We start from the raw sequence: 24,202 nt of genomic DNA on the forward strand, positions 1-24,202 counted from the left end.
GACCCTTAACTACAAGCACTATGGGAACATCCCTCCTTCCTTCGCCTCGAGCTTGTTTCCCATCTATCCGCATCGTGTGCTTTGTGGTGCAACGTGTCTGGGCCTCTTCCACGCTCTTTCATTCCAGTAACATTGCGGCGGGCCATTTTTCACTCTCTGCATGACATTGCTCATACTGGCATAAGGGCCACTTAACACCTTGTCACGCAGCGCTATGTGTGGCCTTGTGTCAATGCGGATGTTTGAACGTGGTCCAGTTCCTGTATTGCGTGTCAAAAAAACCAAGGTGACCCATCACACTATTGCACCGCACCAACAGTTCCTGCCTCCTGACCAGTGCTTTGACCATGTCGCGTGACCAGTGCTTCGACATTGACATAGTTGTCGATTTCCTCTTTTACGCGACTATCGTCACATTTTGACTATACTAGATCATTTCAGACGGTGTCTAGGCAGTCCCCATCATCGACATCACCACATAGACAGTGGCACGCACTCTAGTTTCTTCATGGGTTTCATGTTTCGGCTGTTCAGCAATGACAGATTGGGGATGGCAGTTTGAAACTTCCCTATTTGCTGCACTTGCCGCATTCTAGGTGTGAAGCACTGCCACACTACTGCTTACCATCTGTCCACTAACGGCATGGTCGAGCGTCTTTACTGACAGCTCAAGACGGCTCTCACAGCATATTGTAATCGCGAGCACTGGACCGAGCACTTGCCGTTGGTAATGGTTGGACTTCAGCCATCTTCCGCTGAGACCTTGGGTGCTCTATGGCTGAATTGGTTCATGGTGCTCTTCTACGTCTTCCCGGCAACCTTTTCACCACAGAAAAATATGCAGATCCTATGCACTGTAGGAATCGAAGTAAGCGAAGCTTTGCCTGCTGTTTGCAGTCATTGACGTTATTTGGCGGTGATATATTGACGGCATACGACAGTCATGACGGGATGTGAGATGTCGCCTTGCCTGCTGCGCTCGATGCTTTATGCGAGCCTTTGTCTCGTCGGCACGAAGTGCACGCTTCAGCGCCATTCTGGGTTGTAGCATCGTTACTCACAACACCGCCTCCTCTCTCTCTCTATTCCCTCGCTAATATTCTCCCCACCATCTCCCTCTACTGTCGTTGCTGTTGCGGGCGAGCATGGAGACAAGTGCGGCAACTCCTGCATAGCATTTGTGAAGAGTCACGCCTAGTTACGGCGTCCAGAGGGTGTCATGCAGATGCGACGCGGCGTAAATCTTGACATGAGCTTCTCCAACCAACAATGTCACAGACAATCCGGTGTCGACGCCCCCAGTCGTTGCAATAATCATTCTTAACCACAACTGTGCAGGCCCACCACGTGGTGCATACATTGTCTTAGATTCTTTACAAAGCTATTCCTTGCAATTTTGAGAATGACAGCTCATAAACAAATATCATGAAACAAAACACCAACAGCGCATGCCTTTTACGTTGTTGTGACATGGCCACATCTCGACCTGACGTGGCCGGTGTTACGGCTGCAGCAGCAGCAGCAGCACTGGGAAAGTCGAAGGAAGAGGCAAAGAAAGCTTCGCTTTAAAAGACAACTTCTTAACAGCAACCCTATGTTCAACACCTCCACAGCTGCTTCAATGACCTCCAGCCCGTCCAGCCTGGGTCAGCCAAGTAACACATATTCGAACACCCGAACCTCCCGACCACCACATATTTTTCTTAGGCAAGACGGTATCCGGGCACCTATTATGCTAGCCTACGATGTGCCCTCTCCAGTTCTGCCAATACTTCTGTCATTGCAGAAAAAAAAAACGGCTAGAAAATAATGTTGTCTCTACACCAACATTAACTTCTTTCTTATCATGTTTACAGTGACACTGTTTTATGTTTGCAGTGACAATGAGATGGGCTTGGTGGCTGCGTCGTGTCGTCACCTAAAAACCCGCTACTTCTTGCTATGCAGATGCTATCTGCCGTTCTCGCTCATCTGCTCCTTGCTGCCGGTGTGACTGCTTCTGCTGACACATCGCCAGCCTGTGGATTGCTGTGCTACGACTTTGCTCCGCCCACTATCCGGCTGACAACCATCAACATGTCAAGCTTCAACTCACCGATGTCTGCCTTCCTGACGCCACTGCCGCTGAGCCTGGCTCTAGATGGTGGATGAACAGCGCCATCGTCACCAACATCAGCTAAGCTGCCAACTATAAATAAGCTGCAACTGTCGGCCATGCTTCGTGGGCTTGGTGGCTGCTTTGTGTCATCACCTACAAACCCGCTACTTCTTGCTATGCAGATGCTATCTGCCGTCATCGCTCATCTGCTCCCTGCTGCTGGTGTGACTGCTTCTGCTGACACATCGCCGGCCTGTGGATTGCTGTGCTACGACTTTTCTCTGTCCGCTATCGGCTGACAACCGTCAACGTGTCAAGCTTCAACCCACCGCTGTCTGCCTTCCTGTCACCACTGCCGCTGAGCCTGGCCCTGGATGGTGGATGGACAGAGCCATAATCACTAACATCAGCTATGTTGCCAACTATAAATAAGCTGCAACTGTCAGCCGCGCTTCGTGGGCTTGGTGGCTGCTTCGTGTCGTCACCTACAAACCTGCTACTTCTTGCTATCCAGGTTGGTGTGACACAATCCCTCTTTGCTAAGAAGACTAGTAATTACTTCTTGCTGCAGCTACTGAGCCCACGTTGCTGCTGTGCGACCGTTGTTGAGTGTGCTCATGTTGTTCAGTTGTTGTTAGTTTTATTATCGGGTGACGTAGAGTCAAACCCCGGCTCTGATCCTATTCACATAGAACTACAAAAACTTTCCGCAGGCCAGTCAATGCTAATAAGCGAAGTGCAGGGACTAAAGAACCAACTATTAACAACAGAGCAAACCCTATCTGACCTAATTAAGAGAATGGCCAATATTGAAAAACATTACCATTCTCTGCCATCCCTCTAAGCTAAACTACAACTTATCAAAAATAACACCATTCATGCAGCATGCCTAACAGATGATACTGAGGCACGTTTGGATGATGCCGAAAACAGGTCGCAACGTAACAATCTAATTTTCTACGGCCTTCCAGACGACAAGCCATCTTAATCATATGCCAAATCTGAGCAAATAATCATTTGCCATTGCCGTGACCGCTTAGGTATAGATATTAACCCTAAAGAAATGGACTGTGCGCATCGCTTAGGCCGCCACACAAGCGAGAGATGTAGGCCGATAATAGCAAAATTCACGTTCCACAAAATAAAAGATGGGATCCTTTCAAATGGATGCAAGTTGACAGGAAGGCCCTACAGCACAGGTGAGGATTTCTCACGCAGGGTTCAGAATGCCAGAAGTCACTTGGTCAAATTTGCAAGACAGAAATCTGTTCCATTTTCCCTACGCTATAAAACACTGCACATTGGCTCGAAATGCTATCTATTCAATGAAACCTCAAAAAACAGAGCAAGAAATCCAGTAGCAACCATATCGGCGTCAAGCAGTTATCCCCAGTTTTCACCCTACACCAAAAGCTAACCTTTATTTTTCCGTAATCTTCACTAACATTCGAAGTTTCATACCCAAACGTGATCACCTGCGTCATCTTGTCAAGTCTTCAGATAGCAGTATTCTGATACTAACCAAATCATGGCTATCAAGTGATGTTGCCGACACAGAAGTACTTGCCGATTTACAGAATTTCAATGTCTATCGGAAAGACTGCAAAGGCTGGGGCGGTGTTCTCATTGCAGCCAGTAAACAATTACCATGTTTTGTAATTAACATTGACTCTGACTTAGAAATTTTATGGGTATTATTTCAAGCTTTACCACAATCTGTATTATTGGGTGTTTGCTATAGGCTCCCATATAACAATTCTAACTTTTGTCGTGCATTTAATAATATTCTAAACCAGCTTACTTTGACATATCCTAAAGCTGATCTCATTCTTTTTGGCAATTTTAATTTTCCTGGTATAAAACTGCAACGGCTAGCACAACTGAAGCTAGAGATTTCCTTTATGTTTGCCTTGACTATAACCTAGCGCAGTTAGCAACTCAGGCAACGCGTGTCACTTGCGATTCCTCTAATATTTTGGATTTAATACTGACAACTCATCCCGATAGCCTGTCTTCAATTCACTATCTCCGTGAAATTAGTGACCATAAAGTTATTCATGTAGATGACAGTTTTTGCACTACTGCCAATCCCTCGCACAAGAAAACTATAACCTTATACAATGAGGGTAATTATGATGCCATAAATAATGAACTTTGCACCTTTTTACCGACATATGAGGCCAATTTTTACCACTGTTCTGTTCAGGAAAACTGGCTCACTTTGAAGCACAAACTAACCGAACTAATACACATGTTCATCCCTAAAACTACTATCTGCGTAAACAGCCAAAAACCATGCTTTAACAAAATTTTGCACCGCCTAGATAACAAGAAAAAATGTTTGTTCCGGAATGCCAAACTTAAAGGGGGCGCCCAAAACTGGGACAAGTATTATGCAGCTGAAAAAGCTTATCTCACAGGAATCCATAATGCCAAATTTGCTTTCTTTAACAACAAGTTGCCTAATATCTTAACTAATAACCCCCACAAATTTTGGCAGATAATTAAGCCCCAAGCAGTAGCTTCTACCACTCTTACTAATGACTCTGGAGAGGTTATTTCAGATGCTGAATGTGCCGATGCTTTTAACAAGACCTTTTCATCTGTCTTCACTAAAGAAGTAGAAATAGAAGTAGTCTTCCATGCCTGAAATCAGCTTTTCTGTTGATGACATCTTATCCCTCATCAAAAAGACCAAGTTGTCATTGGTATCTGGACTGGACGAGATTAATGCGAAACTGTTGAAAAATATAGGTCACATTGCTTCGGCTTCTTTTGTTGTATTACTTTCACAATCTCTTTCAACAGGTATCATTCCAGATGACTGGAAAGTGAGAAAGGTCATTCTCATCTTCAAATCTGGTAACAAAAACTCACCTCTGAACTACCGATCAATTTCCTTGACCAGTGTACCTTGAAAACCCATGGAACACGTCATTTACTCTTACATCATGAATTTCCTCGACTCTCATAGTTTCTTTCACCATTCTCAACATGGGTTTCGTAGGGGTCTCTCTTGCGAAACCCAGCTTGCCATCTTTGTTCATGACCTTCATGCTAACCTTGATGTCAACGTACAAACCAACTCATTATTTTTTTACTTCACGAAAGCCTTTGATAAAGTACCCCACAAATGCCTAATTTCAAAATTCTCCTTCTTAAACTTGCGCCTGAGTGTACTAAATTGGAGAAAAGAATTCTTGACTAACCATTCACAAGCAGTGTTTACAAACAACAATTTATCCAGCCCACTTCCAGTGTCATTGGTGGTGCCTCAAAACTTTGTCCTTAGCCCTCTTCTGTTCCTAATATACATTAATGACCTACATTCGCATGCATCTTCTAACATCCGCATGTTTGCTGACAACTGCGTCATTTACCAAACCATTACTAGTCCATGTGACCATATGATTCTACAAGATCTCGACCACATAGTACAATGGTGTGATGACTGGCTAATGTCCCTAAACCTTACTAAATGCAAGCTCATTTCCTTTACTCATCATAAAATTCCCCTTCACTTCACTTATAACATGGTTAACGCCCCTGCTGAATAAGTAACCACTTATAAATACCTTGGCATTACCTTATCTAACAATATGTCTTGGAACACGCACATTGCTAAAGTCACGTCATCAGCTAACAGAACTTTGGGTTTCTTAAAACGTCATTTACATAACGCTCCGAGACATGTGAAACTACTTGCTTACAAATCATTAGTGAGGGCGAAGTTAGAGTACGCATCTCCCATCTGGAACCCACCCGAAGTAGGTCTCACTAATACCCTAGAATCCGTTCAAAATCGTGCTGCTAGATTCATTCATGCTTTATATTCATATGAAATCAGTGCTTCATCCCTCAAAGCCAAGTGTAACTCATCAACTTTGTCTTGTCGCCGACGCATTGCAACCCTCTCTTTAGTTCACAAGTACTTTCACTCACCACTTAACTGCACTCCTTACATTATCCCTGCAGCTCACATATCTCATCACACTGGTCCTGCTTTACAAGTTTCTCATCCACGTGCCTGCACTAAAACATTTTCTGCTTCATTTTTTCCCAGAGCAGCAAAAGACTGTAATGGCCTTTCTTGCAACATCGGCACTATCACCTGCCCATCAAGCTTCATGCATAGCATATCAAATGTAACATCGCACTGATCGCTGTGTCAACAATATTTTGCGTAACAATAAAACCCCTTATGTAATACCCCCCCCCCCCCCCTCTGAGGGTTTTTAAGGAAATAAAAATGATTGAATGAACAATGTTTTACTTCTTTGGTGTAACCTTGTGTGTGCTCAACCTGTATGCTTTGTATTTATTAAAATAATAGTTTTTATTAACCAGTGCATTTTCTGTACATACCACTGCATTAGTTAAGCTTGTACCACACTGCTAAAATGACCACATGGTGATTGCAGTACTTATCAAATAAAATAAAATAACATATTCTGTAGCCGTGACGTGAGGAGACAGTCTCTATAGAGCACATCAAGCCAGCCTACATGGGGATACCAATCACCCATCTGCATCTCCAGAGCACGAATTCCTCAGGGTCTTACCTTGCCTCACAACCTCAAGGATGCCCACATCGCGTCCATTTCATGCTTGCAATCTAGTCGGGGGTCCCTGTAGCGCCTGCATCGGCTATGGTGCCAGAGGGCACTTACAGCAAGACCAACGAAGAAAATAAAGATGAAAGCGGGGTGTAGGCTCCAGTATCAGCTCCGATGCTTACGTATCGTTTTTCCTTTCATGCACTACAACATTATGTTTGCAAAACATTTGAATCAACATTTGCGCAAACATCAGGGAAAGCTTTGCTTAGAATTCCCACAAAAACGTTAGACCTGCCGATATTTTCTTCTTTTGTGCACGTAATGGCCACAAGTGCAGAAGTCTGAGCAATCTGAAGCCCAATTCTGAATTTATTTCTCAAGAGAAATTAATGAGCCGACACCTGTTATGGAAGTGCACAATGCAGCAGAAAACTGAGTGCTTCTATCAATGCTCAAACAGGTTAACATTGTTGACAATAATTGTTCTGTGTTATTAAAAATAGTTTGCTTTTTTGTAAGTAGTAGCTTCCATAAAACGGAGTTTCCTTAAGATTATGTATAGCTGCAGTGTATTTAGGTATCCTAGACGATACTAACAAGAGATCCCTTTTACACTTTTAGTTTGTTGACCCTGGGACCTCCCTCTGTATGTGTAATTCCCATTTTGTTATCTTATCATGAGCAATAGACTGAAACCTTTACAGTCATCATGTTACAGCCAATCAGCAACTTTGCCTTGCTGCCACCATAACAAGGCCCTTTTGCTGTGTTGATCCCATATACAGTTGTATCTTATTTTACAAGCAAGGAAGTGCGCATACACTGTACTCACCCTGTCCAGTTCTCCGCAAGTGCCAAAGTCAGCCGATGAGAGAAAGCTGGTCAGGCTCTGGCCTCTGCGTGGTGTGGGGAAGAAGCACTCGGTAGCAGGCACCAGACGTCGGCCTGCAAGTCGCATGCTCTGCTCAGAATGCATCCAACCAGAGGTTCACCACACCATCCATAAGGAAAAAAATCAGTCCCTTTGGCCAAAGTACAGCTACTGCACTGTTGGGCTATGTGCCGAGCCTGTCTGTGCTCTAATCAGCAGGAACAAGCCACAGGTAGTTTGTGACTTGGCCGGTATTCCCACCTGATAATCCTTGCCAATATCCTAAACGACTCACATTCACATGTGTAAGAGAGTCATGGAGGCCATGGAGGAAAGAAGGAATGTCAAGGGGAGCCTGACGTCAGGCCACTAGAGAAGACAGTTGGGCTAGTTGTTGCTTATTACAGACTTGAGACAGCATTGACTAGCGCAAAAAAGACATGGGATGACAGTGAAGAGTACACTGGACAGAACGCTAGCATTCTGTCCTGTGTACATTTTGCCTGTGTGTGTTCTGTCCTGTGATCGAACAATAGTGAAAAACACAGGACAGAATGCTAGCATTCTACCCTGTGTGTTTCTTGCTGTCGGTCCAATGTCCTTTTTGACCAAGTCAATGATGTCTCAAGTCCTCAATAGGCAACCTTTTCTGATCTCCCTGCTTTCGCTCAACACATGGAAACTGCATGCCATATGTAGCTGGGTATGTGGCAAACTTGAGTAGCATTTGCCACTACAGTTGCTGCACTTTGTCTAGCGCATGCAGCTTTCTTTCTGCATGTTGCTATCGAGTCCTTCAATGTTTGCCCTCAATACATAGGAATGTAGGCACCAACTACAGGGGGGCTTCGGTGCCTGAGCCCCCTCTGAAGTTTTTTTGGGGGGGTGGGGCTGAGACCCCCCACCCCCAGCGATGCCGAAGCCTACCTCCTACGCTCCCCCACCTGTGTCACTACCAGTGTTTTGTCACGCACAACTTTTGAGGTTTCTTTTGACTTGCCTCGACCTTTTCCCTTAACATTTTATTGTGGCTAATAGCTTACTGCATCACTGTTGGTGCAGACGTGCACGAATTTTAATTCATACATAGCTTTATTTCTGCAACTCTTGACAATGGGAGCATAAGTGCATTAGAAGTACCAGCGGCGGGTGCCTCATCTGTATTTTCTCACTTCAACATTGTTTTCAATTTCTACTGTAAACACCCCGCACATAAATACATAATATATTTAAATATATACACAGGATAAAGCTTATTATATTTTTAAAGAGAAAGAGGTAGCCAATTAACAATTATTTCTAAAGTTATGAATGGCTTACACCCAGAGAATGAATATGTTGCTGTATGTTCACCTCACTTCAAAATGCTTGCATGCTTTTTTTGCCTGTAGAGTTTAGTGACCCGTTCGGCAGAGTCTTTTGTCAGCAGTGTGTGAAATGCATGTGAATGATATGTGTCTCAGTTTCGCTTCTCTTTCCAGTAAGCAAAGCTAACAACTCATTAAAGAATACTTTTAATAATTTACAACATTTATTATGGATAGAAACATTGTCACATGCATGCAGAGATAAAAAATATATACAGGTTGTCCCAATTAACTATGACGCATCAAGATTTTACAAAAAGTGCAATTGCATTACTCAAAGAAAACCTAGTGAATATCGTCTCCAGCACAGTGTAATAGCCGCCAGTAATTTTTTCGTTACTAAGATTTATTTAGGTAATTGTAAATAATTATCTAACTCGAGAGGTACTATCCTAATTATAGAAGTGTCAATGAGGCATTTGTAGGCACAGTCAATGGACATCTAACTGTGGTATTTTCAGTGATGTACTAATTGTGTACTAATTTTTTCTAACTGATAAATGAACGGTGCAAAATATGGCGTATACCACATTACTGCTCTCCCACCCACATCATAAAGCAGTGCCCTTGAACAGGCTCCTTCTGAGTTAGTCAGAATGAAATCAAGGAAATAAACAAAAAAATCACCGCTCAAGCACTCCATACAGATGGTTAACCAGCGAAGCTGAAACGTGCGGCCCTGGTGTTTATCACTGCGTTAATCCTTACAGTTCATTAAACGACAGTATGGTAAGCTTCCAGATCCTCGGTACGCAGTTGCTGTTCGTGCTCGGCTGCATGAGCCTGTTCTTGTGCCCAGGCTGCAGCATCAGGAAGGCGTAGATGAGCTCGTTCCCGGTTCTGCTCACGGCGTTCTTGATCGAAAGCTGCCTGCTCCTAAGGAGTGTGTATGACACGTGGCCTACCTATTTCGGAGCCGGGAACTGCTGCGCGCACACTAGGATGCGACGACGTCTCTACTGGCGCAGCCAATTGTGCGCCTCTCTTTCGCTTTTCTTTTTTCATGCATTTGCATGGGTTTGCGCCAGAAGAGTTTTTGGCATCCAGGCAATAGACAGATGGACGGACGAATCGGCTAGCCACATACCGCTTCACTGTAAAACATTGTGACTGAGCTAGTCCCTTATCTGCCGCGTCTCTGCCGAAGTAGCACGTTGCATTTGGTGTTAGTTGGAAACAAGATGTGATAGCTGATGTCATAGCGTAGATAAAGTGCACGGATGGTTCTTTTCCTTTTTTTGCCACAACACCTATCACCACAAAAGCACAGTTGACATCAGTGCAAATGTTTAAAGGTGCGTTTTGTTTCATCCCATTCGCCATGTCTCTTTCTAAGGAGCAGGAGGTAAAAATGATCCTTGTCTTGGGAGCTACAAATGACAACAAATGGATCACCACAAATATATATCAGTCATGGAAGTGCAACGGTAGACCAAACGTGTCAACTATCATAAATATTATGAAAACCTGAGACAAACTGGCAGCTTCAAGAAACATCGGCATAGGACTCCATCTTTGAATCCTAGCCATTGAAAACAAAAGCCCCTTAAAAATGCGGCTGAAACACTGCTCTGACCACGCACAAAACGCGAAAAGCAATGTAATAAGCATAGCATGTTTCAAAATCCCGGCTTTGCTCGCACCGCATAGATAGGGTGTGCACACAGCTATATTTTGTGCCTGAAACTTGCTTCAGACTAAAGCCAAATTAAGATGACGGTTTTAGTTTTCATGAGAGTGTATACGTGCTGCAAAAACAGGTTTGGAAGTGCTTGGAAGATAGAGACCTGCAGAATCGTCTAGACTTCTTGAATTGGGTCCTCACAATAGCCGATGAGTCATCAGACTTTTTGAGCAATGTCATGTGCACAGATGAAGCCAACTCTCACAGAAACGCCCAGGTAAATTTGCATAATGCATACTATTGGAGTGACTACAAAGCACACTGGGTAAAGTGCAATCAGCACCAGTGCCAGTGGTTGTTCAATGTGGGGTGCGGAATTTATGCCGGTGCTATAATCAGTCCAATCTTCTTCGATCACACACTGTCTGGACAGCGTTATGTGAGCGAAATCCTTGAAGGAGCGGCGGATTAGTCTCTCAGTGAACTCCCACTGTCAAGTCTTCGGCTTCTGTGGTATCAGCAAGATGGAGCACCAGCACACAGCAGCAGCCGAGCATGAAACTGGTTGGGTGCGACTTTTCATGCGCAATATGTTGGAAGGCACCGGGCCTGCAAATTGGCCGGCTAGGTCACCTGACCTCTCTCCATTCGATTTTTCTTTGGGGTTATCTGAAAGATTGTGCTTACATGATCGAGACAAATCTGAGATTAGCTCAAGACAAGAATAACAGATGTCTGCGGTAGAATTTGAGCGTCGGTCATCAAGAAAGCCACTGAAGATGTGATAAAGCGGACTCAGTACTGCGTAGCTGCAGAAGGAGACCTATTCGAACACGTCCTCTGTATCAGCAGCTGGTGTTCAACGGTGCTTATGAATTCATAGATAATAAGGGCACACTGAAATGCGATTTTTTTTTTTTTTGTGCAGGCATGCCCAACTGCCAATTCCGCTCATTTAGAAGTGATTATTTACTTTATTGAATTCATCGGTTTTGCCTTTTCTCAACATGTGGGTCACTTCACGGTCTGTTTATTTCACTCTTATTTTATGCCATGAACCTGTTTTTGCAGCACTAATACACTCTCATGAAAACTAAAACCATCATCTTAATTTGGCTTTAGTTCAAAGCAAGTTTCAGGCACAAAATATAGCTGTGCGCACACCCTGTCCATGCGGTGCGAGCAAAGCCGGGATTTTGAAACATGCTATGCTTATTACATTCCTTTTCGCGTTTCGTGCGTGGTCAGAGCAGTGTTTCAGCAGCATTTTTAAGGGGCTTTTGTTTTCAATGTCATCAGTCGGCCTTGAGAGATGGATAGTAAGTGTGACATAGAGAGGAAGAACTAGCTGCAAAGTCACGAAACCTGCTGTTGGTGCTCCTTCCGTACCATGATCAAGGTAATGCGCTGTCTCTTCGGGTTTGCGACAGGCAATGCAGTTGCTTTCAATCAGCTTACTTGAGGGTGCTGCTTTACGATGTGGGTGGGAGCACAGTCCCATGGTATTTTTCATATTTCGTGAGGTTTGTTTGCCAGTCGGAAAAAATTACTTGCAATTAATACGTTGCTGAAAACACAGCAGTTAGATGTCATTTGGGGGTGCCTGGGGATGCCTAGGGGTGCCTGGCAGTGCCTGGGGATGTTTAGGGGTGCCTACATATACCTCATTGACACTTTGATAATTAGGACCGTACTTCTCAGACTAGATAGTTAATCACAAGTGTTGAATTAAATTTCAGGAACGAAACAATTACTGGCAGCTACTCCACTATATTGGAAACAACATGCACTAAGTTTTCTTCGAGTAACGCAACTGCACTTTTGTTAAAGTCTTGGTGCATGATTGTGGGGCACCCTGTATAATTCACTCAGTAACGAAATGAGCCCAAGCCAGATCCACTTGAAATCAGAATCAACAGCAGTCATGTGCAGAAGTGCTTATACTCGGACTCACAGAAAAAGAAAAAAAAAAAGACAGAGGCTGCAGTTTCGCCACCAAGGCAAAGCAGTATTAGTGATAGTGAAGTATACGAAAATTATACGAAGGTAGATGACATCACCGAGGGACGCCTGATTTTTGGTGGTTAGAGAGAATTCAGGCTATGAAATTAAACTGCCTCCTATGAGGCTTTGTAAATTCTCATATAATTTCATATTTGCCCCTACAAATACAAAGTTTTGGATCTGATTCAAGTAGATTGCATGTCCGCCGTGTTTTCTTCAATAATGTGTGTTCATCGATTGCTAAATTATATAAAAGAGAGCAAAGCCAGCAGTACTGATGATATCCCAGCTGCAATTCTCAACACTGTTCAGGGGTATTAAGTTTGTATCTTTCTGGGTTATTTCAATATTCCTGAAACCATGCTGATTTACCCCGTGACTGGAAGTTGGCACATGTAGTGTCTGTACATAAGAGTGGGCAGTGTCTGTACATAAGAGTGGGCCAAGCAAGAACGTTCAGAACTGCAGACCCGTGTCGTTAACAAGTATCCCGTGTTAAATAATGGAGCATGTAATTTATTCTTATATAATGTTGCATCTTGAAAAGCATAATCTTCTAAATGACAGACAGCATGGATTTTGTCGCGGATTTTCACACACAATTCACAATGATTTGGCTCTGGCTATTGACAGACGGGTAGTTGTTGACTGTGTTTTCTTAGATTTTCGCAAGGCATTTGATTTTGTTGCGCATGGCTTCCTTGTATCAAAACTTACAGCTTATATCTGCATGAAAATGTGCTCAAATGAATTGCTGAATACCTCTCTTTCCAGCAGCAGTCTGTTGTTCTGAACGGTTTTTCATCAGTAAAAGCCCCAGTCACTTCCGGGGCACCCCAGGGATCAGTAATGGGGCAGCTCTTATTCCTACTGCTCGTTAATGACATTACAGATAATATCACGTCATCGTTTTGAGTGTTTACCGATGACTGTATGTTATAGTCATTAACGATCACAGTGACTACGTAGCTTTGCTGAATTATTTCGACATTGTGACAACATGGTGTGCACATTGAAAAATGTCGCTATATGTGAGCAAATGTATGCACGTCACCTTTACAAGGAAGTGCTCCTACCAAGAGCACACATATAGAATCTATGAGGTTAGTTTAGTACTGCGAAGAAATTTAAATATTTAGGTGTTTTTTTTACCTCAGACTTGCGATGCACTAGGCACATAAATTATTTAACAAGTAAAGCCACGTCAGTGCTCAGTATCTTTAGGCGGAATTTCAGTCCCCTACCGAAAGGTATGAAACAACAATTGTATTTCACACATGTATGATCAATGCTCAAATACGCATGTGTATGTTGGGACCCTTACACCATGGAATTAATTATCAAACTTGAAAAAAATACCAAACAAGGCTGGCTGCCAGATTTGTCCTAGGAAACTATGACAGAAAATTCAACATGACAGAGGCTAAACATACTCTTCAATGGTCAGACCCACAGACTCGCAGGAGGAACCTGCGTTTGGAATTCTTTTAAGGCATATATCATTCCTATACTAGCATTAGTCGAGAGAAATAGATGAAACCACCTTTGTATGTATCCCAAAGAAAGGATCACCGTTTGAAAGTCAAGGAACTTGCTTTTAAAGGTGACATTTTATGGTATTCCTTTTTGTCCAGACAGCATGCGCCTGGAATCTTTTTCCGTCTGATGTTGTACTAATTACGTCTGTTGATGCTTTTACTACGCTTTGAGTGTATAAATACGCTTCTACAAACTATTGTATTTCGAATGAAATCCCCCCTGCTATAATGCCATATTGACCAATGCAGGTACTGAATAAATAAAGAATAAATAAAAAGGCCGACACTTCAGTGAACTATTCTTCGAGGTCGCACGAAGTTCCTTCAAATGCAAGAAATATATATATGTATATACATAGGGGTTCGGAAACTGGTCCCCCCTCCCCACCCCCACCCTCCAACTTTCCGCCTATGCCTGGGAACCACTGCAACGGCAACAGCTTAATTGAGTTGTCCATGCAAATAGCTCACAAAAGCAGATGACAAACCCTGCACAGATGCACTGAGTGACTAATAACAACTGCTTGGTGACACATACTTCGGTGCTTTTGGCATGAATCCTCTTATTTTTTGAACTAGGCTTCAAGGTTGTCACACGACATTCCTTCCTAGTTTGTTCTTTCCTCCCTGGTACACACCCTGCTATTGATGACAATGAATCTCGCTGTACTAGAATCACTAATGCTACATTCAATGCAAATATACATATATTTATGCCCTTTCTTAGTATAATATTAACAGTCAGCCTCAATGTCACGTTACAATATATAATTGAGTAAGTAAGTAAGTAAATGTGGTTAAGTGATGCAAAAGCGACCAAGGCTATATTGCACCAAACATGAAGTGTTATAAAATCAAATTGAAAAACAGCAAAAGCTGTGTTCTTCTATAGCTTGTGTAAACAGCTGGTGTCATCTAGAAATTTGAGCAGGTCAGGTAATGGCACTACAGGTTTTCCCGCTCAGTTTAATCCAAACGTCATTGAAAATAATCCAGGTGCCAGCCAATTTAATCTGAGCGCCAGCATTTTTAATCCCAGTGCCAATAATTTAATCCAGGTGCCACCACATTTAATCCCAGCGCCATCCCAATTAATCCGCGTGCCAACTCATTTAATCCTTGCGCCAGCCATTTTAATCCAAGTGCCACACATTTTAATCCCAATGCCAGTAAATTTAATCCTGTTAGAAATTGATTGAGAAACGAATAATTCTTACAGAAGAGCTCGTAACAGGCTTCATGAATGCCGTATATTCATTGATGTGATAACTATATTGGCGTCAGCACTATAGGAGCACAGTTTCCACGCTACCGGTGTTGTCATGGTTTCTTCAGAAACACTTCCGTGTGTTATACCACTCGCTCATTTCCTCATTTTCAAGTCGCATTTCCGAGTGACAAGAGACTCACATTGGTGAGGCAGAATCGTGACGGATATTACGCGACTTGGGTTGCGATCATGACATGCGATTTCCTTCCCTATCGTCTTGCATATCGATCGACATTGTTCGCAAGGGTAAAAACTTGCTCACCATTACTCAGGCACTTGGCATAATTACTAAGCGATTCAATATAGCTCACTAATCTTGTATTTTGCATGCACTCTTATGCTTCCGTCATGCATACCAAATGAAATGCTTCTAAGAATGTAACAGCTTATCCTTGAGTGACATGATTAGCTCACTTGTGACTCGCTCGACGCCACCGCCGTCGCATCTCTCCTAACCTGCCTACTAACATATCAAAGGAAATCGCTTTCAAAGCTCAAAAACATGCTCCCTATCAATGACTCAAGTGACGTGAATACTAGTGACTGGCGTGACGTCACCACGCGTGCGAAAGCGGGGTCCTCCATTCAAGGATCAAAATAAGCCACCAAGGAAAAACAACAAACTGTCTGACGTCGACCGATCAAGAATCGTTGATGCCTCAAGGCGCGGCAGAGATTTGAGACAACTCGCCGAGACGCTGGGCATAAATCTAAAAACTGTAAGGTCGATTGCAGCGACAGACCGTGAAGTGTCTCTGAAAACGGGGGCTCCATCAGAAAGTTTTATGCCGACGTTGTCGCCGTCGTAACAAGAACTGTCGACGAGAACCCAGCGTTCACGCTGAAACAGATAAAGCGAACCGTTGAACAAGAAATACCTGGCCTCACAATCACCACCAGTTCTGTTGACCGCCTCCTCGACGCACACACATACTCCATCAAATTAGCGACCCAGAGGCCGGTGGACCGCAACCGCTGCGACGTGAAGAAGAAGTGCAAAGAGTATGCGCAATGGTTACAAACCAATGGGCCCCGAGTTTGGGCCCCGAAACGAATTACAATGGGCCTCGAAACGAATTACAATATATGGTGCTCAAGAAAATTCGGCCCCGCAAAAAAGGGCACGGCAGCGCTCCAGACGACGACTTCGACGAAAGGCGCGAACATCAACATCATCGCCTGCATGTCGGCAAATGGTGTGCTGCACTGGCGAATTGTCGAAAGAGTCCATTGGATTGTATTCAATGGCTTTCTCGCCGATGTTTCCGCCCAGGTTGACTCTGAGGAGCCGGATACAGAGGTCGTATTCATTTTCGACAATGCTCCCGCTCACAATCGCGCAGAACAGGCAAATCTGGTCAGCTCTAACCATTCTATCAAGTGCCTGCCGCCATACAGCCCTTTTTTTAATCCCCTTGAGGAAGTTTTCTCCAAGTTTAAATGTCAAGTTAAACAGTACCTCAGTGAGCGGCGCGACGCAGTGCTGGTGACTCCACATGGAGTCACACAAAGGAGCACAGGCGCTAGTTGCTTGTAAATACTGCACAACACGCAACAGCACTTGTTCAACGCGTGGATTGCACTGCATTTGATAGGCACAACTTTTCTTTTGTTCAGGCTGCGCTTAGAGAGGAGGACATGTAGTTGTTCTCGGTTTGTTTCTATAATCCCATTCAGGAAGTTCCCTGGTATCTTATGAAATTAAATACCGCATCGAATAAATTACATCTTTTCGTTCAAAATATCTCATCGTATCTTTGTACATCTCGTGTCGAGTGAGATGTCCCATAAAATACATCACGGCGCTATTTTTTCGGTTGCACTTCTTGCAGTCCATCCTCGAGCTTTAGGAGAAAAGAATGCGCACTCAATTCCACGCATCCGAGATTCAGCTATTCGTCAATTTTCCACTTATATTTGATTAACGCGAGGCAACCATCAAAGTTTAAGCCTATACAAGGATATTTTCTTTCGAGGTCTGTAACATGACAATGTTTCTGGCAATATTAGAACAACCGCTCCATAATGAATAGTTCATTTGTAAGAAAAAGGTGTGACTCAATTCGCATATTTCGCCTTTTAAAAATATTTTTGTATTATTACAGCCATTAATGAAGAGTGCGTGCTAAATAGTCTTTATGGTGACGTCATGCGAGTCACCATCATAACATGGTTTGCGCGTGTCAATGCGTCTCTTCTCTAACACGATATCTTGAGCGAGTTCCTCGGAACAGTGCATTGTAAGTCACTAGTGATCACGTCATGTAAATGAGCAATAGTAAGCAGTTACCTGCCCTTTGAAAACCATTTCATTTGATATACGTAGCGGCAGGTAAGGGGAGTTGACGCTCCCGTGCGAATGTAGTGACGTCACGTGAGTCACTAGTGATCACCTCCTTCTACTTTGTGATGATGAGCAGGTTGTTGCTCTTCAAGAGTAATTTCGTTTGATATGCATGTCGGCAGGTTAGGAGAGTGCATGCTTGGGTGAGAACCGTGGTGACGTCACATGAGTCACTAGTGATCACCTCATACGACATTGTGATAATGCAGGTTGTTGCTCTTCAAAAGTAATTTCGTTTGATATGCATGTCGCCAGGTTAGGAGAGTGCATGGTTGGGTGAGAACCATGATGACGTCATGGGAATCACTAGTGATCATGTCATTGGCTGGGTGATAGTGAGCCGGTTATTATCCTTTAAGGCCACTTCGTTTGATATGCATGCCGGCAGATTAGGATAGTGCATGCGTGAGAAGCCTGGTGACGTCACGCCAGTCACTAGTGATCACGTCACTTGAGTAATTGATAGGGAGCATGTTTTTGAGCTTTGAAAGCGATTTCTTTTGATATGTTAGTAGGCAGGTTAGGAGAGGTGCGACGGCGGTGGCGTCGAGCGAGTCACAAGTGAGCTAATCATGTCACTCAAGGATAAGCTGTTATATTCTTAGAAGCATTTCATTTGGTATGCATGATGGAAACATAAGAGTGCATGCAAAATACAAGATTAGTGAGCTATATTGAATCGCTTAGTGATTATGCCAAGTGCCTGAGTAATGATGAGCAAGTTTTTACCCTTGCGAACAATGTTGATCGATATGCAAGACGATAGGGAAGGAAATCGCATTTCATGATCGCAACCCAAGTCGCGTAATATCCGTCACGATTCTGCCTCACCAATGTGAGTCTCTTGTCACTCGGAAATGCGACTTGAAAATGAGGAAATGAGCAAGCGGTATAACACACGGAAGTGTTTCTGAAGAAACCATGACAACACCAGTAGCGTGGAAACTGTGCTCCTATAGTGCTGACGCCAATGTAATGATCACATCAATGAATATACGGCATTCATGACGCCTGTTACGAGCTCTTCTGTAAGAATTATTCGTTTCTCAATCAATTTACAACACGATTAAATTGACTGGCATTGGGATTAAAATGTGTGGCACTTGGATTAAAATGGCTGACGCAAGGATTAAATGAGTTGGCACGCGGATTAATTCGGATGGCGCTGGGATTAAATGTGGTGGCACCTGGATTAAATTATTGGCACTGGGATTAAAAATGCTGGCGCTCAGATTAAATTGGCTGGCACCTGGATTATTTTCAATGGCGTTTGGATTAAACTGAGCGGGAAAACCTGTAGTTTACCATCTCCTAAAACTAAGGCAGGGTGTAAAGGCACGTGCAATTTATATAAATTGTGCAGCAGTTTTCGTCTGTGTGTTTCAATATGTGTACATTTCAGTAATATATGCATAATTGTCAGCGGTTCTTGGCTCTTCTAGCATGTTGGTGGGTCATCTTTTGTAAGTAAAAAATTGTGTGTAAGGTGTATGTGCCCACTCCACAGTCGGCATAAAATTACTTCAGTAAACCGTTTCTTGTGATTACAAGACCTCTACTTGCCAAGCACAAGTTTCCTAAGATGTAGCCTCTTTGTGCAAGAGCCCTATTCGTGTTGCCATTTTAATGTCAAGGCCTTCCAAATCACTCAGATACTATTTTTGTAAGCAAGTGTTGTGTTCATTATGCCTTTGTATGCTGCACGGATGCGCATATATCTGCTGCTTCATTACCTGGTATCCCAACATGGCTTGGGACGCAGCAGAAATGAATTGATCTGCCCTATTTCTTGAAAGTCATCATGTTTAAGATATCCCCTACCAGGGGTTCACACTCGAATTTCAGATTTGGAGCCTTCAGGGTACTTAACGAATCAGTGTACAGCGGTACCTTGTTCATAGGTTTCGAGAGAACTGGAAAGACGACTCGATGCGCCTGAGAAGCGGGCAGCAGAGAATGATGGGTGGGGACATCCAGCTCGTGGCAAAAGCACAGAAAATAGGGTAGACCCTACAGGCGAAGTGGGAGGCAGGATGGCAGAGCAAGCGGTCGTCGGCTCGCCGCTGATGAATTAGCATAGTTATAGTGAAGCAGCGCAACACGCAGCGAATGAGGCGATGCTGCAGCCACAGGGGCGCCAGCGAGCGCTAAGAGAGCAGGGGAACAAGCTAACCCCAAGGAATGAGCTCATGGCCAATGATAAGAGGCAGCATAAACTGGAAGTGAGGAGGGAATGCCCTAGTACTTATCGGTGGTGATTCAAATATGAGGAGGTGCAAAAGAGCTATAATGGAGTGTGCAAAGGGTGATAAGCGAGTAGCAGTCGGGGTGTTCTCAGGCAGGACAATGGACGCAGTACTGAGGGAGACAAAATGCGAGCTTTCTAAGAATGTTTCAGAGCGCAATTTGGTAGTGGTAGCGGGGGGGCTAAATGATGTCCTGAATGCTGAAGCCGCAAAAGTAGTGGAAAGATCAGCAGAGGGAGTTGACGATTTAAGGGCGATAGCACAGCAAGTACAGATCATGGTATGCACAGTGCCGGAGGTGCAAGGACGGAACGGAGAAATTACCAAGGACGTTGTGGCTGTTAATCGAGAGGTAAGAAAGCTAAGCCAGGAGAAAGGCTTTGAAGTGGCAGACATAAACAGAGAAGTGCATGGAGCAGGCTTTGGCAGGGGCTTTACATGAAATGGCTTTCACTTTAATGGAGGCGAGGAGCCGACATCGGCTGGCGCCTGGCAGGCCAGGCAGTAGCTTTTTTAGGGGGTCCACTGCGTCTCAGGGCGTAGGGGTAGGAAGAAACAATGTAGAAAGTGTAACAATAGAGGCAGACGGCAATAATATAACCACTAGGAGGTCCAGGAAGAAAATTACAAAAAGGAAATTTAACATTAAGCAAAAAAGAGGTGAAACGTGCAGACAGGACACAAGAGAAGAGAAGTGGACAATACAAATGCCGACTATCAACTGAAGGGAGCACTGAGGCGAAAAAGAAAGAATACACAAAACTCATCAGCACAAGCTCAGGAATGGTAACACCATGTGTCAGTCAGGTACACGTGCCGGTCTACGTGAGAGATAACTGTTAAAACACTTAATCTCTTCCTTATGTAAAGTAATCGAAGGCTGACTCACGCACGCACTTCCACCGTTGTAGATATGCCATGCCTCTACCATAAGACGCGTATCTTCATTCTTATGCCTGTACAATATCACGCATTCATCTAACTCTGGCGTGCAGTTACAATCTTGGCAATGTAGGGAAAGATTAGAAGGCGATCCACCGGTCAACGACATTTTATGTTCCATTAGCCTCTGATTGATACACCGCCCCGTTTGCCCTATGTAGAACTGGCCACAGCTAAGGGGAATTTTATAAGCCACACCCATACGACAGTCAGTAAAACTGTTGTTCTAATTGTGCTTCACTGGACAAATATCTGTTAGTTCTTTGCCTTTTACCTGCTCCTTTTTACTCTGTACAGCAGCGCATATCTTACCTAGCTTATTGGGAGCAGTGAAAGCAACATTAACATCATATCTACTTGCAACTTTTTTAAGCCTGTGCGACACTGAATGAATATACGGAATAGCCACTACTCTTTTTTTGTTATTACTGCTTTCTGTAATTACGTCCGTCCCCCTCGAAATCGACTTCTTTAGGCGCTCAGCCACAGTGGCCACTGCTACACTAGGATAACCTGCTTCTAATAGGCGCCGGACCTGCGCATTAAAACTGGCGCTCATTTTGTGCATGAAGGATCTGGTGAGAGAAGACTTAAGGCACGACATCGAAATTCTGTTTTTTAATACTTTGGAATGCTTGGATTGAAAGTTTAGCAACGGCTTCAAAGATCTTGGGGAGTACTGCCAACAAACATGATTTTGTTCGAAGACCAAGGAAATGTCAAGAAACTGAATTACGCGTAAAAGGAGTAAAGTAAAAGGAGTAAACTGCTGGAGAGGACGCCCCATCTCTTTCTTGCATAATGAATCCTTAACAACTAGCTCAGCTTTCTGTCGTTCTAAGAAATTTAACACCAGGATCAGGTACATAAATATGCAAGGCGGTAGAAAGAGAGGGAAGTGGTTACAACTAGAACAGCAGTTAAAGGATGAACAAGTAGGTGTATACACGCTATGTGAAACACATCTAAGGGATCTAGAAGACCCACCGTTTATTGAAGGCTACGTCTGGGAAGGGAGCAACAGAACAACAACAGAGAGGAAGGGAGAAGGAGTAGGTATGCTGATACATCAAGGAACAAATTGGCAAAGAATAAAGTCAACTTACAAAGAACATGTCTGGGTGTCAGGTACAATTGTCGGTAAAAAGGCATGGCTAGGAGTAGTTTATTTAGGGACAGGGGAAAAATGCACGCAAGAGAACAAAGATCTAGTGAAGTATCTCAATGACAATATAAAGCAGTTTGGAGAAGGTGCCGATATTTGTCTGCTGGGTGACATGAATGGCCACATCGAGGATCTGGATTGATACACAGATTGTAACGGGAAGTTGATGCTAGACTGCTGCGAGTGACACAACCTAGTTATAGTAAATAGAGAAACTAAGTCTGAGGGACAAATCACGTGGGAATACCGTAACAGACAAACAACCATTGACTACTGCTTAATGTCGCAGGGGATAAATAGCAAGCTCGCAATAATGGAAATAGACGAAGAGGGGAAGTACAGGCTCGGAAGTGATCATAAGCGTATTAGACTACAGTTGGGAGCCCTGCTCAAAAGAGAAATGCAGGGAAGTCAAAAAGAGTACGCAAAATTAAATGACTAACAAATAGCACAAATAGCGGCCGGCATAGAGGAAGCAATAGAGAAACATCCCATGGAAAGGTAGGATTATAATCAGTTAGAACTACTCATTAGTACAAAAATAAAAGAAGTAAAAGGAGTAAACCGCTGGAGAGGATAGAGGAAGCCACAAAGTTGGTGGAATAAGGAAATTAGAGAGGCCACTGAACAATGACGGTGGGCATCTCGGGAACACAGAGAAGCAAAGAGGGCGCATTTATCTGAAGAGGAAATAGGCCAAAAATGGGAATATTATCGACAAAAGAAACAACAAGTGCAGGTCCTCGTCCAGGCTAAGATAAAGCAGTCCTCTGATCGCTGGCTGGCTGAAGTTCACAATGCAACTAAAGGGGGGGTCAAGAAAATTCTGGAACCATATAAGCTGGCTGGGTAAAGCTAATCACAGAAAACAGGAACAGATTCAGGATGCCAAAGGAAATTGTTTAGAGGGAGATTACGCTGTGAACTACATTGGTTCAGTTATAGCTGAGTCATTTAGGAAAGACGATAGGGTAATCGCCCCAAATGAGGGAGCAACACAGAATAGCATAATAGAAAACAGCTTAGAACTGACCAATCTTAACTGGAAAAAGGCGGAAGCAACTGTTCCAAAATGCACGTCCGCGGGTATAGACGAAATTCTAATCAAGTTAATTAATGAACTTGGCCCAAGAAGCAAGAAAATGCTGATAAAAGCATTGGAGGCAGTCATAACAAATAAGCAAATTCCGCACAGCTGGAAACAGAGTAAAATGAATATGATTTATAAAGGAAAGGGTGATAAGAAGAACATAAAATCATTCCGATCAATTACGGTAACATCAGTTATATATAGGCTGGCAATGCAGGCGGTGAAATTAAAAGTGCAGTCATGGGTAGAAAGTAATAGAATACTCGGAGAACTTCAGAACGGGTTCAGAAGTGGTAGGCGCTAAGATGATAGCCTGTTCGTGCTTACCCAGTGCATAGAAATAGCTAAGGCGGAAAATAGACCTCTGTATTTAGCCTTCCTGGACATAAGTGGTGCATACGACAACGTGAACAGGGAACTCCTGTAGAACATATTAAAAGCTGAAGGTATCAGTCATGAGCTAATTGATTTTCTACATGAACTATGTCGAGAAAATAATGTTGAGATAACATGGGAAGGAATTAAGAGTACGACAACTGTTGAGGTTCACAAAGGATTAAGGCAAGGTTGTCCTCTATCACCGCTGCTGTTCATGCTTTATATTGCTACGGCACAATATGTGCGATCACGAAAGGCGAGCAGTGTGAAGAGGACGACGACGATTAGAAGCTAGCACGGGCTGTTGCCTCTTGGCCAAGCGCAGCGTATTGCCTTGTAAATATACTTGTAAATAGCTTTTCGTCGGTGTCTTCCTACGTAACATATCTGGTGGAGGTGGACGTTCCCTGTACCTTGTCACGGAGCTTTGCAGTGGACGGTACGCCGAGCCTTCCTTCATGGCTCCCGGCGACGACAACCCGACTCCGCCGGCTCCGACACCTGCTGCCACTTCGACGACCTACATCACTCTCCCCGCTCCCCGTGATCCTGGCGTATTCTCAGGCAAAGATGGGGAAGACGTCGATGACTGGATCAGCCTGTATGAACACGTCAGCCGCAATAACCGGTGGGACCCTACTATTATGCTCGCCAACGTAGTCTTTTACCTCAGTGGCACACCTAAAGTTTGGTATCGCACGCACGA

At 43.8% G+C, this 24,202-nt stretch overlaps 1 protein-coding gene across 4 annotated transcripts in view; it reads right to left on the minus strand.

Moving 5' to 3' along the window:
- Positions 1-24,202, minus strand: part of Rubicon (run domain Beclin-1-interacting and cysteine-rich domain-containing protein rubicon) — a 415,700-nt gene that overhangs the window by 338,031 nt on the left and 53,467 nt on the right. For all 4 annotated transcript variants that reach the window (XM_075679515.1, XM_075679514.1, XM_075679513.1 and 1 more), the window contains one exon: positions 7,490-7,602. In XM_075679515.1, coding sequence (XP_075535630.1) covers positions 7,490-7,602 — 113 coding nt within the window. The remainder of the gene's footprint in view (positions 1-7,489; positions 7,603-24,202) is intronic.

Source organism: Dermacentor variabilis, chromosome 2 (assembly GCF_050947875.1).
Source record: "Dermacentor variabilis isolate Ectoservices chromosome 2, ASM5094787v1, whole genome shotgun sequence".
NCBI classification, from domain to species: Eukaryota; Metazoa; Arthropoda; class Arachnida; order Ixodida; family Ixodidae; genus Dermacentor; species Dermacentor variabilis.